Source organism: Hemicordylus capensis, chromosome 4 (assembly GCF_027244095.1).
Source record: "Hemicordylus capensis ecotype Gifberg chromosome 4, rHemCap1.1.pri, whole genome shotgun sequence".
Lineage (NCBI taxonomy): Eukaryota > Metazoa > Chordata > Lepidosauria > Squamata > Cordylidae > Hemicordylus > Hemicordylus capensis.
The window spans coordinates 216750933-216765799 of NC_069660.1; the positions used below are offsets into that span (position 1 = coordinate 216750933).

At 42.8% G+C, this 14867-nt stretch overlaps 1 protein-coding gene across 21 annotated transcripts in view; it reads right to left on the reverse strand.

Annotated features, from left to right (window-relative positions):
• KIF13A (kinesin family member 13A) overlaps nt 1-14867 on the reverse strand; it is a 190844-nt gene that overhangs the window by 138006 nt on the left and 37971 nt on the right. For 19 of the 21 annotated variants that reach the window (XR_008305754.1, XR_008305753.1, XR_008305752.1 and 16 more), the window contains 2 exons: nt 13034-13046; nt 2325-2385 (listed from right to left, as the gene is read on the reverse strand). Coding sequence is in view for 15 of the 21 variants with exons in the window: in XM_053243911.1 (XP_053099886.1) it covers nt 2325-2385; nt 13034-13046 (74 nt within the window). In the remaining 6 variants the exon portion in view is untranslated. The remainder of the gene's footprint in view (nt 1-2324; nt 2386-13033; nt 13047-14867) is intronic. The other 2 variants (XM_053243915.1, XM_053243914.1) reach the window with 1 other exon arrangement.

Genomic DNA, 14867 nt, shown 5'->3' on the forward strand with positions numbered 1-14867 from the left:
AAATAAAAGTCAGCACTCACTAAACAAAATAAGGATGAATAGTACCGTGTGTGAGCAGAGAGGGGAGAATATACTTCCTGTGAAGCAACTACTCATGGAGGCATACTCATGGGAAATCTTATTTTGGAAATTGGAAATCTTTATGAATTTAAGGATGATCTGGAAGACAAATGTTGGTTCTTGGTAGCTCCTGATCATGGCTAATTTCTGAGAAACCCACGCTCAGGGATGAAAAAACCTCACAAAACTGACACTCAAGGATTCAAGTTATTCATTTAGATCTGTGCAGGACTGGCACCTGGTTTCTGATGTTGGCTCCTAGGCACTTCCACTTCAAATATTGTTCTAATCCTCTCCATCTGGAATTTGAATTCCTAAATAGTACTTTCCAGCTGTACACCTCCATGGAAATAATTCCAAAATCAGTCAATGGAAGAGACCTTCAGGCAAGGCATTGGGATTTTATAAAAATAAAGCACTGGGAATAGAAGAGAAGAAAGGCCTTGAATCTCTTTCTCCAGTAGACCAAGCTGTCAACAAAAAAGGCACCACCACTACTTTCTTCTCAATAGATTTTAAAAATGTACATAAGCAGGGAATAGAAAGATCGGGCTCCTTCCCTACTCAATCATTTTTAGAGGAAGGATGTCAAGCATGCTTGTGGTACTATGCTGATCTTGTGGTACTATGCTGATCTTGTGGTAGCAAACATGAATTGTCCCCTTTGCTAAACAGGGTCTGCCCTGGTTTGCAGTTGTATTGGAGATGTGTGAACACTGTAAGATATTTCCCTCAGGGGATGGGGCCACTCTGGGAAGAGCATCTGTATGCATGCAAGCAGAAGGTACCAAGTTTCCTCCCCGTCATCTCCAAGATAGGGCTGAGAGAAATTCCTGCCTGTAATCTTGGAAAAGCCGTTTCTAGTCTGTGTAGACAATACTAAGCTAGATGGACCAATGGTCTGATTCAGTATAAGGTTACTTCCTTTGTCCCTATGTAAGAGTTTCCAGCAGGACAGGTAGTCCTACAAATCTCAAAGTTCAAGAAAGATCCCAAGACCTATTACTCATTATTCCAAGTGATAGTATGAAAATCTATCACTCTGGAAGCACTGATAAGAAGAGCTTGCTAATCCATTAGCCACCACAGACCTGTAACCTTCCACATGTACTATCAGAAAGTATACTCAGCAGGATTCACTAGGCTGTGAAGATAATATGGTTGACATCTCATGCAGAATGTGAATAGAGCTGACAGACAAGTAATACTTTAGGTGATCATTTCAACCCAAGATTATGCTAGCTCTAAATACCAATAGCCATGTTCATAAACATATTTTAGTCCTGTTTTATTTTCAAAGAGAGAAAATTAAGGCAACAGATGTCAGTCTCTTTTCAGAATAGAATCCATAAGTTGTCTGTTATAATAATTCATTTAAAATATTAATTCTCTGCCCCTCCAGTGCACTACTGATCAGGGTGGCTCACAAAAAAATAAAATTTCAAAGAATATGGCTCTTCAACCCTCTCTCAGGGTCTCTCTGTCCATTACAGTGACAATAATTGCTTTCTTTCAAGGAAGTAATTTTATGGTGATTTTATCTGGGATATCTATGAGACAGCAATAGCAATAGCACTTACATTTATATACCGCTTTATAGCCGGAGCTCTCTAAGTGGTTTACAATGATTTAGCATATTGCCCCCAACATTCTGGGTACTCATTTTACTGACCTAGGAAGGATGGAAGGCTGAGTCAACCTTGAGCCCCTGGTCAGGATAGAACTTGTAACCTTCTGGTTACAGGGCAGCAGTTTTACCACTGTGCCACCAGGGGCTCTTTGATGTCATAAGAGATGTCATAAGAGATGTCATGAGAGGACTTGCAAGAGATTGTAGGGAAAACAGAAGAAAAGCACTCAAGGGTATGTCAGTAGGACTTCACAGAATTGACACTTTTTGACAGGAAAAGAGAAGAATATACTTCTATATATAAGTGGTGTATAAACACTGAGTAAGACAACTGTCTAAGAGAATTAACTTTTAGTGCCTTGAACTTCCAATTTAAATAGATGCAGACTGTGTCATTGGGGAAGTAAAACAGAACTGAATTTGACAGAGTCTGCAACAGATAGCAACTGCTGTCAGTAGGAACTATTTCATAACAGGTTGATGATTCAGAAGATTCATACAAAGCTGCTGCTTTAATAGAGCTTGTTCATTTACTAGAAGAAAAGAACCACAGCTTTAGCAAACTGGGGTAGGATGCAGAGGTGAGCATTTAAGTAATCAGCTACCAGATCATAGTAATAATGCAAAGTTATACCTGCATATTTTTCAGTGTTTGATTCATCCATAGACCAAAAGCAGTAATCAAAGGCAAACACCTATGTAAAAAACAAAATAACTAAATTAAAATCTTCCAAAAGCAATCATAACTCATACCACTTTGATTAACAAATGCATCAATATTAATCTTTGGGAAACTAATAAAGTAAAATATTTCATAATCTGAAGATTTTTCTTTGATAGTTTACAGCCATTTGTTTTCCTATCTGGGCCACCACACTAACAACTTTCTATATTGGCATTCTACTCTTAGAAACTGACAAACACTAGTAGTAAAAGTTGTTCCTCATTGTTCTTCATTCCTAGCTGTGAATTTAAATCTATAGCAGGATATACCAAGCTAGTGTCAAGTACTCCAGTTCCAATATTTCAGAGAGATCAGCGCTTTTCCAGATAGCGTTTTATGATTTCTGTTTCTTATGCACAATGTTGCTGGATGGCCAGGTAATGCACAGCCCTTACTGCATTTTTTTTGCTGATGAGTGGCCATTCAACCTGTGAGAGTAGCCATAACATTTCAAACTACTTTATCCTAAACATGCAAGATAAAATAATTCGGGAGAAGAAATGATGTCTGGACAGATTCGGCATACGTTGTACTTTAGAACAGCTATTTTCTTACAGTTTTCTTACAACTAAAACTGAAGTTGCTTACATGCAATTGTTATTTTGGAATGATCTACATACACTTAGTCAGTCAGAAAGTCACTATTACACACATGGGCAATAGTACCAGGCCATAAACACAGCCCCCCCCCCCCAACCTGGAAATGGTGTGAAATAATTGAAGCTATATGGAAGAAGTTGCCTTCCTCCTCAATATGGAACTTAGCTGTTGGGTACTGTTAGAACCTGTTCGATATTGGTGCATGGGCTCCAAATGGGGATGTGGTCAGGAATACAATCAAATTCAATGCAGCCATTTCTAAGACATATGGTTCCAAATTACTCTTAAACCCTTGACTCATCTGAAAAATAATCAGCATCTCTATTTGCATTTCAGATGATTGATACATTGTGTAAACAGTACCACATTGAGCACTTGGCTGGTGTGCAGTCACCACCCGCTATATGGTTGGTGTGTTCAGATATACACTACAAGTAAAGAAGGCATCCCTCTTCTTCCCAACCATTCAACAAGCAGAATGCTCTTTCAATTAGCAGAAGACGAGTAGCTCCTTATTTGGGAAAGGGGGACTGCATTAGGCAAAATTCCAGAGAAAAACAGATTGCTTACTAGTGAACCAACGATATTTGAGTGGTCCTCGTAAATTCACCACTTATGGGGGTTGTGCCTACACAGAACATTTCTTTAGCTCCTCAAGATGTTCTTATGGCATCCTCACATGCCTAGTGTGACCATTCAGAAAGGGCAGTTGGAGCACTGGATCCTCAGTACCTGGATGACCACCACTGGCAAAACAATCATCCAAGAACCAAGAACCTATGAAGGTAAGTGAAAACACAAGACCAATGGCACCTGCAGTGGGATAGGTGGGCAATTCATGTGAATGCATGAGGATCACTCAAAGATCAGTGTTTACAGGTAAGCCACCTATTTATCCTTGTTGTGGTTCTCCATGCATTCACACTAATGAGAGATTAGCTAACTTACCTACACAGAGGAGGGAACAGGCAACAATAGGTATATGTGCTTTAATACCCCTCATTCAAAGGATGCAGCTACTGCTGATCAAACATTAAGAGCATAGTGCTTGACAAAAGGCAATGCAGAAGACTACAAGGCTGAATGTCCTGGCTGTAGAGGACCCCAATGCTCTAGTAGAATGAGCCTTTATATTCAAAAGCGATTTGCCATTTCAACTGCGTTTCTTGCCTCAACCACCAGTGTGAATGTCCTTGTTTTGAAATTCTCTTCCTTTGTCTTTCCTGAGGCAGGAATTGAACAATGCCTTGTCAATCCTGAATTGTTCAGTCCTGTCCAAATAAAGTCAGTGCCCATCTGACATCCAGATTATACAAAGGCTTGTCCAGTTCTGACTCCAGATATAGAAAGAAGGCAGACAGAAAAAGACCATGGTTTCTATGAAAAGATGATGACTTTTTAAGTCTGAAGGATAGGTCTGTCTTAAAGCCAAGCAAAGCTGTCTTTATCTTTGTGCAATCTCAGAAACAGCAAATCAAATCTCAATGCTAAGAGGTCACTGTCTCTTCTGGCCAATGTTATGGCTACCAAAAAGGATATCTTCAAGGAAAGTTGTCTAAAAGAGGCATAGGTTCAAACAGCTCTGTCATAACCGCTGACAAAACTAGAGAGGCTTCAAGATACAATTTCTTTTACTGGTGGGAACAGAATACCTCTCAAATCTTTTTGCTTAAATGGTAAGAGAACACTGTGTTAGAATCTATGGCAATATGTGTCAAAATATCTGCAAGATGGACCTTCGGGAAAATATTGGAGAGTCCAGAAGCATTTAAAGATTATGTATTTTAAAAGATCTGATTTACAGATGCACACTCAGGATTAAATTTATTATTTACCATGTCCATACTGAACTTCTTCCACTTCAAGATATAAGCTTTCCTGTTGGATATCTTTCTGCATGCACGCCCAGTACTTCCAGCCACAGAAGAAGAAGGGGCAGCAGGGAGGTATGCTACCGCCCCAAGGGATTTTAAACAACTCCAACGCTGGTGGGGGGAAGTGAGTGGGGGGAAGTGAGGGGGAGGGGTAAGTGCACCCTCCCCCACCCTTAAAATCCTACCCCCACCTGGTTCTGTGCACATCCCTAGAGGGGGGCACTTTGGGAAGGAATTTCAAAATGTATTCAAAGGGACTGGGAGGCAGAAAGAGAGCCCTTATGCTGCTCTTGAGGAAGAGAATACAACAGAACAAGAAAGATGGAGGTTTGATTTTGTGGTTTTCTTTTCTAAGCACTGAGTATAATGTTGTGCTGCTGCTATATAGCTGGTTTTGCTGGATCTCGGAGCAATAAAGCCAGAACTTGGATGCCTGCCTGCCTTTCTTGAGTTGTAGTTTGTTTTGTTTGTCAGGAAGTGTTGTGGAGAGAAATGGAGAGAGAAAGAGAAATATTTCTTGGTGATTGCTATGATCAGCTCCATGTCTGGCCTTGAGACTAACTTGGGCTTCACTTCCTGCCCTGGTCTGCTCTGCAATCTGCATTTCAAGGTATACTCAGTCAAATGTGCCTGAATTTTCTCTGGTTGAACGTGTGGCTATGCTTGCTGCTAAGGGTGCTGTTGTGGCAGCTGTTGCAACACTAGGACTGTAAAGAGCCATAACTGTGCGTGAGAGTGCAACTTGTGTCAATGATGTTACTACAGCACAGGCACTGTGGCTGGCAGTGGATTCTGGGTCAGTGATTCTTTTTTTGGTCATTTTTGGACTGTGTTTGAAATGTGTGTTCTATGTTGGGAGGGACAGATTCTCTTTACTGTGTGCTTCTGCAGTGTTTTTCAAGGCAGGGATGCAAAACTGTGCACTGAGCTTATTCCAGCCATAGAGAACAATGGGGAATTCAAAACATCCCCTTCTTCCCCATGGGTAGCTCCTAGGGACACCAAAACAGGTTATGTGGTACATGATGAGTACTACCTACCACCCAGCCCACAAAAGAAATGGACAAGTGGACAATCATAAACAAATTTTTAACCTTTCCCCATAGGATCCTATGGGGGTTTCGGGGAAACGTTAAATATTTGTTAAAAATTGCCCACTTGCACATTTCTTTTGTGGGTTGGGTGGTAGGTAGCAACCATCATGCCCTACCTCCCGACCCACTGTGGTGTCCCTAGGAGCTACCTATGGGGAATAATGGGGTGTTTCAATTTTCCCTTTGTTCCGTATGCCTGAAACACTCAAAATGTTTCAAGTCTGTTTCATCGAAACAGTCAGCTCTGCCATTGTTTTAGCAAAACATCTATCTATATATTTAATACTCTTAGGTGCACCTGTCGCTAATCGCATGCGTGGCAGCTCTCACGAGATTAGCGATGGGAGACAGCAAGGGGGGAGAAACAGCGGCCCAGTGAATAGCTGGCTGCGGGAGGAAGTGGTGGCCTGGCAAATGGCTGCCCGCTGGGGGGAGCAGGGAGAAGGTGGGCAGCTGGCAGACAGGCAAGTGGCCCCGGCAGGTGGCCAGCCATAACTGGCAAGCGGGCCCAGCAGACAGGTGGCTGCGAATGGCAGCCGTGAACAGCAGGTGGGTCTGGCAGGTGGGCAGCTGAGGGTGGCCAGAGTGGCTGTGACTGGTGGGCGGGCCTGGGTGGCTGCAGCGGCCACAACCGGTGAGCAGGCCCAGCAGACGGGCGGCCGCAACCAACGGGCGGCCGGCTGAAGCGGCCGCAAATGGCAAGTGGGCCCGGCAGGCAGGTAGATGCAGCAGCTGTGGGAGAAGAAGAGGCGTGGCTGGGAAGAATGTGGTGGGGGTAGCAAGCAAAAAAGCAGTGGGGGTGGAGGGACTAGGGGCGCAGATGTTCTGCGCTGGATCAGCTGGTTCTTACTAATGGTGAAAGAATTTTATTGGGCTGTGGACTGATCCTGATATGGAAATAAGAATGCTTAGATCTAGTGCCACAAAGCACTCTTCCTTCATTAGAATAGGCTGTACATTTGTACAGCCTCTGTACATTTTTCATGCCTTCTACAAGTTGGTGGTACCGATAACAGCATTATTCAAGTCTAGGGGTGTGCAAGGAAATGCCAGGGGTGCTCCAGTTCAAATTCAAACCAACTGCCAGTCCACTAACCGGTTCGTTAAGACAAGCTGGCAGTTCAGTTTGTATTGTCAAACTGGCTTCGAGTGCCTTCCTTGTAAAGGGGAATCTGGTAAGGATTCTCCTTTACAAGCAAAGGGGGATTCCCTACCTAACATGGTGTTTGAGAGACTCGCAGGCAGTGTTCTCTCTATTTTTTTATTTTCATCTGTGTGCAGAATTAGTTTTGTTCTGGGCAGCAGTATCAAGGCAGTTTGTGTGTACATATATTCAGACTGATTCAATCTGAGCAGGATCTAAAATTAGCTGAGAAGACATCAAAAAACTTCTGTGCACGCGCATGTCTGCACACCTTAGAGGGGACACTGCTGGCGGGAGAGAGTGCACCTTACCAGCTATGGTGGGGGCTCCCCAGCAGTTGCCCCTCTTGGCCCCGTCTGTGCTCTCCTCTGCACTGTGGGCCAGTGGGTGGCCCAATTCTGGTGTGTGGGACGGGGGGGGGGGGGACACTGGCAAGGCCGAGAGGGGCTGCTGCTACCGTGGAGCCACCACCAGCAGTAAGGTGTCCTCTCGCTGACTCCCCCCTCAAACACCATTTTAGGTAGGGAATCCCCCTTTGCTGTACCAGTTCGATCCGAACCGGGACCAGTTCAAACTTGGACTGCCCCCTTTTAGGGAGCCAGTCTGGTTCCAACTCAAACTGGGCCAGTTTGAATCAAACTTGGTTCAAATCAAACCAGTTCTGCACACCTCTATTCAAGTCTATTTGGCTGCCTGGAATAAAACCAGTAACATGGATAATGCCACAGAATAAGGGGAGCAGGGGGATGAATTTAACTACTGTGTCTTCTTCAGGCAGGAATGGTTCTTTTATAGGAAGACCCAATGTCTTAGCCATTTGCAGGACATGCAGATTACCTTTTTTTGTTCTTCTGCTGGAAAGGATTACTTCCTGACCAACATGGAATCATCTGCTAAAGATTCAGATGAACTATCTATATATGTGGCATCATCCTCTGACTCATAGTTTGCTTAGGACCCAGAATCTGCAACATGCTGATCCTCATTTTATCTTACAGGTGCATGTTATGGAGGCAATTAGACATCATTGTCTCCAATTTCCCATGGTTGGGCAAGGTGATTGAGAGAGTGGTGGCTAACAACCTCCAGGCAGTTTTGGAGGAAACAGATTATCTAGACCCATTTCAAACTGGCTTTAGAGTAGGCTATGGGGTCAGCCTGATGGATGACCTTTACCAGGGAAAGGGAGTGTGACTCTGTTGGATCTCTCAGTGGCATCCGACAGCATGGTATCTTTCTGGATCGCCTGAGGGAGTTGGAGGAGGCTTTGCTCCTTTCTTTCAGGCAGATTCCACATGGTGGAGCTTGGTGACAGCTACTCTTTGAAACAGGAACTATTATATGGAGTCCCTCAGGGCTCCATCCTGTCACCAAGTCTTTTTAACATCTACATGCAACCACTGGGTAAGGTCATCAGGAGATTTGGTGCGGAGTGTTATCAGTATGCTGATGACACCCAAATCTACTTCTCCATGTCAGCTTCATCAGGCAATGGCATAACTTCCCTAAATGCCTGCCTTGAGGAAGTAATGGGCTGGATGAGTGACAACAAACTGAAGCTGAACCGGAATCCAAGCAAGACGGAGGTGCTCATTATGAAGGATCAGAATTTGAGGGATGAATTAGATCTTCCTGCGCTGGATAGGGTTACACTCCCCCAGAAGGAACAGGTATGTAGCTTGGGAGTGCTCTTGGATCTCACGCTGGTATCCCAGGTGGAGGCTATGGCCAGGAACGCTTTCCATCAACTTCGGCTGATTCTATAGCTGTGACCATTCCTTGAAGAGAATAATCTCAAAACAGTAGCGCATCAGCTGGTAACCTCCAAGCATGACTATGCACTCTATGCTATTGCAATGCACTTTACATGGGGCTGCCTTTGTACATAGTTCGGAAACTTCAGTTATTTCAAAATGCGACAGCCAGACTGGTTTCTGGGGTAACCTGGAGAGACCATATTATGCCTGTTCTTAAACAGTTGTATCGGCTGCCAATATGTTTCTGGGCAAAGTACATAGTGCTGGTTATTACCTTTAAAGCCCTAAGAGGCTTAGGTCCAGGTTACCTTAGAGAGTGCCTTCTTCTGTATGATCCTCATCGCACATCTGGTGGCGACTCGGAACTGGGCCTTCTCTGTAGCTGCTCCTGGCCTATGGAATGTGCGCCCGGCAGATATCCATAGTCTGGGCTCATTGTTGGCCTTCAAGAGAGCCCTAAAGACTTACTTGTTTGGCCTGGCCTTCTAAGGTATTTAGATTGTTTTTAAGAATTCTTTATTGGTTTTAAATCACACTGAACTGTTTTAAATTTGTTTTTATATTGTTTTAACCTATTTTAAATGGTGTTTGTTTTTGTATCTTACTTGTTGTGCACCACCCAGAGCCTTTGGATAGGGCGGTATAGAAATGTAATAAATAAATAACAATATGAAACAGATACAGATAAATCTGCTGCCATCAATACCAATATGGATATTACCATCTTTGTTGAAGATACAACTGTAGTTAACAGCAAGAGCCCCTGTAATGCTAACTGTCCCGAGATAGGAGGCAATAGTAGCTCTCATCATCATCATCATCATGTTTCCTGGACCCGTTCTCTATCTGGTTGCACAGACAAGGTTGCAGAAGATTAATCCTCTCCACATCATAGAAAGACAAGATGGGATGATGTGGAGATCTATCCCTCCAAACAGTATGACAGTATTGAGGATGATACAATGAATAGTGGAAATGTTACATGTGCCTAGCTTACAGTCAACATTCGGATGTGGTCTCTCAACCCTGAGGAGGCCAAAGATTCCTGTAATGCCACTATTGATCTGGGCATTGCATTATCAAAGGTTGATAATGTTCGTCTTGCAATAGTCACCTGAGATTATAATAGAGGGCATTACAGCTGATGTTAAGCCTGATATCAAAGCAGAACAACGTGCTAGTTTATATAATGCAGCTCGCAACTGCAGTTCTAAATTTTTATGAATTTGCTTGAAAATTCCCAACAAAAATTTACATGAGTTTACTCTGTGGTCTTCTCCCAGGCACAACCACCAACCATCGTGATCATTTGTAGAGGGGATCCTTGCCTTACAAAAACAAAAGCTCTTGAAGTTCCCTTGGTGCTGTTGAAGCTGTTGGAAAGGAACTGAAGTACAACACTCCAACAACCCTTCTCTAACAGTCACATTAGTCATGCGAGGGCGACATCAGAGCATCACAAATATCTAAAGAAATTTTAGGCGTTGACTGCACAGGTAGAAGTCCCATTAGAATAGAGGACCAAGACAAGCAGGGGATTGCAATGTCTCATTTACTATCTAGGTTGTTCCCTATATGCCATTCTTATAAAACATTTTGCTATGATATTATCTACTTTAGGTTCACACTAAAGCAAAACATGCTGCTATTCCTCCTCTGGTATCAGAATGGTGATCTGTTTAGGAAATACATGAAATATGTTAATAACCACAATTAAAGAATGTTTCCCAGCTTATTTTCTTTATTCATGCTCCTAAAATATATTTAGAAAAGCAGTCTAAAAATTGCTGAAGACTTATGTCTATGCCAGTACAGAAGGATGTGCACAAAAGAGATCTTGTGCTTCATTCCGAACTCAGAACAGAACGCAAGATCCATGAAATGTCCCATCGGAACAACCAGTCAAGCCGGTTGTTCCATCAGAATGGAACAACCAGTTCCATCAGAATGTTCCGAGCACCATCCTGGAATCCAAAATGATGCTATTCTGGCCTCTGCACACAAACACACAGAGCGGCTATTTACCTGTGGTGCTGACCACACAAATGGTCAGCACATGTGTAAAGGCCAGAAGAGCGCCATTTTGGAGCCCAAAGTGGCGCTCAGAACATTCTGAGTATTTCAAGCTTGGAACAGATTATTCTGTTCCAAGGTCGGAACAGGCCCTTCATTTGAAGAGTGTTCTGTTCCAAGCTCTTAACAACCAAAGCACCCATCATCAAATCTCCCAAGGTATTTCTTTTCCCCAATGAATGGGGTATTTTCCTAAAATTTCAGAATTCATTGTATTATCAACTGTTACTCCTACGATACCTATTTAAAAAATCAGTGCTCTAGCTTATAGTTTTCCTTTAAAAGTACCCTGAAATTAGCTGAAAATTTGGATATCTCAAAAAGAGACTGAAAACATACCCCTGTTGGCTGATCCAATCATAACATTACTTTCTTGTTTTGCTCTGGGCAGAGATACTGCAGCTCATTCTGCTGGGTTTATCTGCCTTCTTCTTTCCTGCCAACTAACAGGCCTTAAAATTATTAAAGTGAGCCAACTACAAAAGGGGGGGGGAGCAGGGACACGGGGGAAATAATCCAATTTTGCTACTAAGTAATGAGGTTGCAGCTCTGATTTAGGTGGGATACTGCTGGGGAAGGGGAACTGAGGCACTTGCTCTTTCTTGATACTGCAGGCCTTTGGTGTAAAAGATGATGGCAGCTCTGGTTTGGGGGGATACTGGAGGAGGCCTGAGAAACCCTCTCTGGACCATCGTCTCTAGTGATCCTGGGGGTGTGGCTGGAGTGTTGGGGAAGCAATAGGCAAGCAACAGACAACATCTGGGGTGGGGGGAAACTTAGGAACTTTCTCCGATACTGCAGGCCTTTGGCATGTGAGTTAGTGGCAGCTCTGATCTGTGGGGGGGGGGGGGGAGTTACTGGAGTGGGGCTGAGAAACTCTATCACCACCTCTAGTGATCCTGGGAATGGGGCTGGAGTATGAGAGGAACAGAAGGCAAACGACAGGCATCTTTGCAAGGGGGTGTTTATTTCATTACACTGAAAGACCAATAAAGCTGTGTTTCCCAAGTCTCTCCCATGCTCCTAAGGGAGAAATACCTGAGCTGGGAGGGCCAAGAAGATGGAGAGGAGCAGAGCAGGAAGGGGCTGTCTAACAAGTGTATAGAGAGTAAAGTGCCTTTTACTTGGGGGGACCCAGATCTTATGGTACTTCAGCTCCAGAGATACCAGGAAAATCTGTGGTATCACTTAATTTAAGGTAGGGATAAACCAACCGCACAATCCACCCCCACTGCCAAGAAAGATTCCATCTGCCTTGGAATCCCTACTCTTTAATCCTGGGTGTGTGGAAGGATGGTACTCTACAGTAAACAGTACAGCAATATACACAAGCTGCAATGGTGGAAGAAAAAAGAACTCTGCCTATGTATTGGCACCACTGGTGGCTTTTTCTCCAAAGCAACCACTCCAATTAAATCAGAGCTCCCTACAACTTATTTAAAACAACAAATAATAATTGTTTGGAGATCCAGTCATGCATTTCTCATACCTCAGAGTTCACACTAAGTAACACACATATAATCCAATATATCTAATCTAGCAAAGCAGACTTGCTGAACATGTGCACCTCTCTTTGACCATCAGTGAAAGCATACTAAATTAAGTAGTGTGCCGTCAAGTCGATTTTGACTCCTGGTGCCCACAAAGCACTGTGGTTTTCTTTGGTAGAATACAGGAGGGGTTTACCATTGCCTCCTCCCATGCAGTATGAGATGGTGCCTTTCAGCATCTTCCTATATCACTGCTGCCCAATATAGTACCAGCAGAGATTTGAACCGGCAACCTTCTGCTTGTTACTCAAGCATTTCCCCATTGGGCCACTTAAGGTGGTGAAAGCATACTAGCATATACTTATTCAAACACATCCCTCTACTACACCCATTTTCCAGATTTTTCTCTGCACTAAGTAAGAACTTGAAAAAATTAATGCAGGAAGTGGCCTTAAATCACATCAGAATATAAAGTAATGGATTTGAAAATCAAGTGAACACAGCTTTCAGGCACATGTTAGATATTACTGTGAGCATCATGGTCTGCATTTGGACAGCCAACGTAAGAATGGAAAAAATTCACTTACCTTCGGGGGTCTTCTGCAGGATCAAAATTGAACAAAAGCAACAGAGAGTTGTCAATTCATCACCCATGTAACCGAAAAATATTAAAGAGAACAGAAATATAAGGTTAGTGCCTGAAACAATTAGAATACTCTGTACACTGTAAATGATATTTTACTGACTTGAGAACACAAAAAACCCCACCTTTTTCCCTCCAAAAAAGTAAAAACAGACAGTTTTAAGAAGCTATGCATCTATTCCATCCCACGACGACAAAAATATTTTTCAAGGAACAACTCATATTGTTTGCTGGTAAGTAGTACACCCCTGCAGAATGTAGCAAATGACAAACAGTTCTGCTTCAACAACCCAAACATTTAAGTTAAAGGTAAGACATTACGATATTTTGATGGTACCCTAAATAGGTGCTGCTTATTTATATGATTGATATGAAATATAAGCCTAGATTTCAAGCATTTTTAGACAAGCTAAGTAGTTTTTAATTTGCAAAACTATAGTTTATCTACAGCCAGTGATGTTAAACAATAAATCTTGTCATTTTAACTTTAAGATTAATGTGATCTGAAATTTGAGAACAGTGTTGACTTGACTGATTTTTCACTCAACTTATCTAGGCGTTTTGAGTAGTTTGAGAGAAGATTTTGAATTTCCTGAAAATTGGAAGAACCACCATGCAAAGTCTGATTAAGTTATTTAACAGGTTTTCACCAAAATCTTCTTTAAGTGAGTTTCATAATGACCACATATGATTTTCCAAGAGACTTGCTATTGTGGCTGTAAGATTATGTTGTTGCCCTCCAGAGTGGAACGTTTGGGCACTATCCCTCTTGACATGTTAACAGATCTCCCAGGATGGATTCATTTTAAAGTCAGGGGCATAGCAGAGAGAGCCCTGAGGGAGGAAAATGAAGATGGGCACCTGCATTCCTCCATTCTCATCTTCTTCAGAGGCCAAGGCTCAGCTCCAGAACATGTGAATAATGAAGGAAGGAGGAGACTACTGAGCATGTACAGAATGATTTTCCTTCAGCACAGATAATCTGTATACTTCTACACCTGAGTGGAAGCATTTCTGGTGCAGACTATGACTTCCAGGCAAACTTGAGTACCAGCACTACTTCTTAAATGTAAACTATAGGTGTATTGCAAAGCTTTAAGACCACACCATTTGATGACACTTGGCAGGCAAATGTCTGTGTCTGTCTGTCTGTCTGTCTGTCTGTCACACACACACACACACACACACACACACACACACACACACACCCCTCATCTCAATTGTAGTTATGCTTCTGCTTAAAATCTCCAAGAAAACAAGAAGTAGAACTAACGTTCTACTTGCCTCTTCTTTGAACAAGTGTACTTAGGATCCCCTCTCATGTGCTGTGAATTTGATTTGTCTACAAATGAGTTTCAAATATATCTTTTCCTATACTTTGAGTGGCTGCCTTCTTGACACAGGGAAAAAACAAAAACAAAACCAAAAAAACACCACCCCTGTCAGTTCCCTAGGACCTCCTCCCATGTGCTGTAAATTTGGTTCGTTTCAGATTGTAAATGCAAGCATTATTAGAGGGAAACACATGCATATGCACACACATATAAACATGGTGGTCTCATAAGCCTTCTGCTTGGAAAGTAGGCTAATATTACCAACTTAAACCATTAATTCCTGTTTCCTGAACAAGTATGAAAACTGGAGTCCAGGGCCTTGCCTTGATTGCATTATGGGGTGTGGTTGCTCAAGTCCTCAGGGAAGGTCTTTTGTCTAAGCCCCACCTTCCTGCTCCATCTGGAATCTGGCTTTATGACGTATTCAGGAATGCAGGGTGGAAG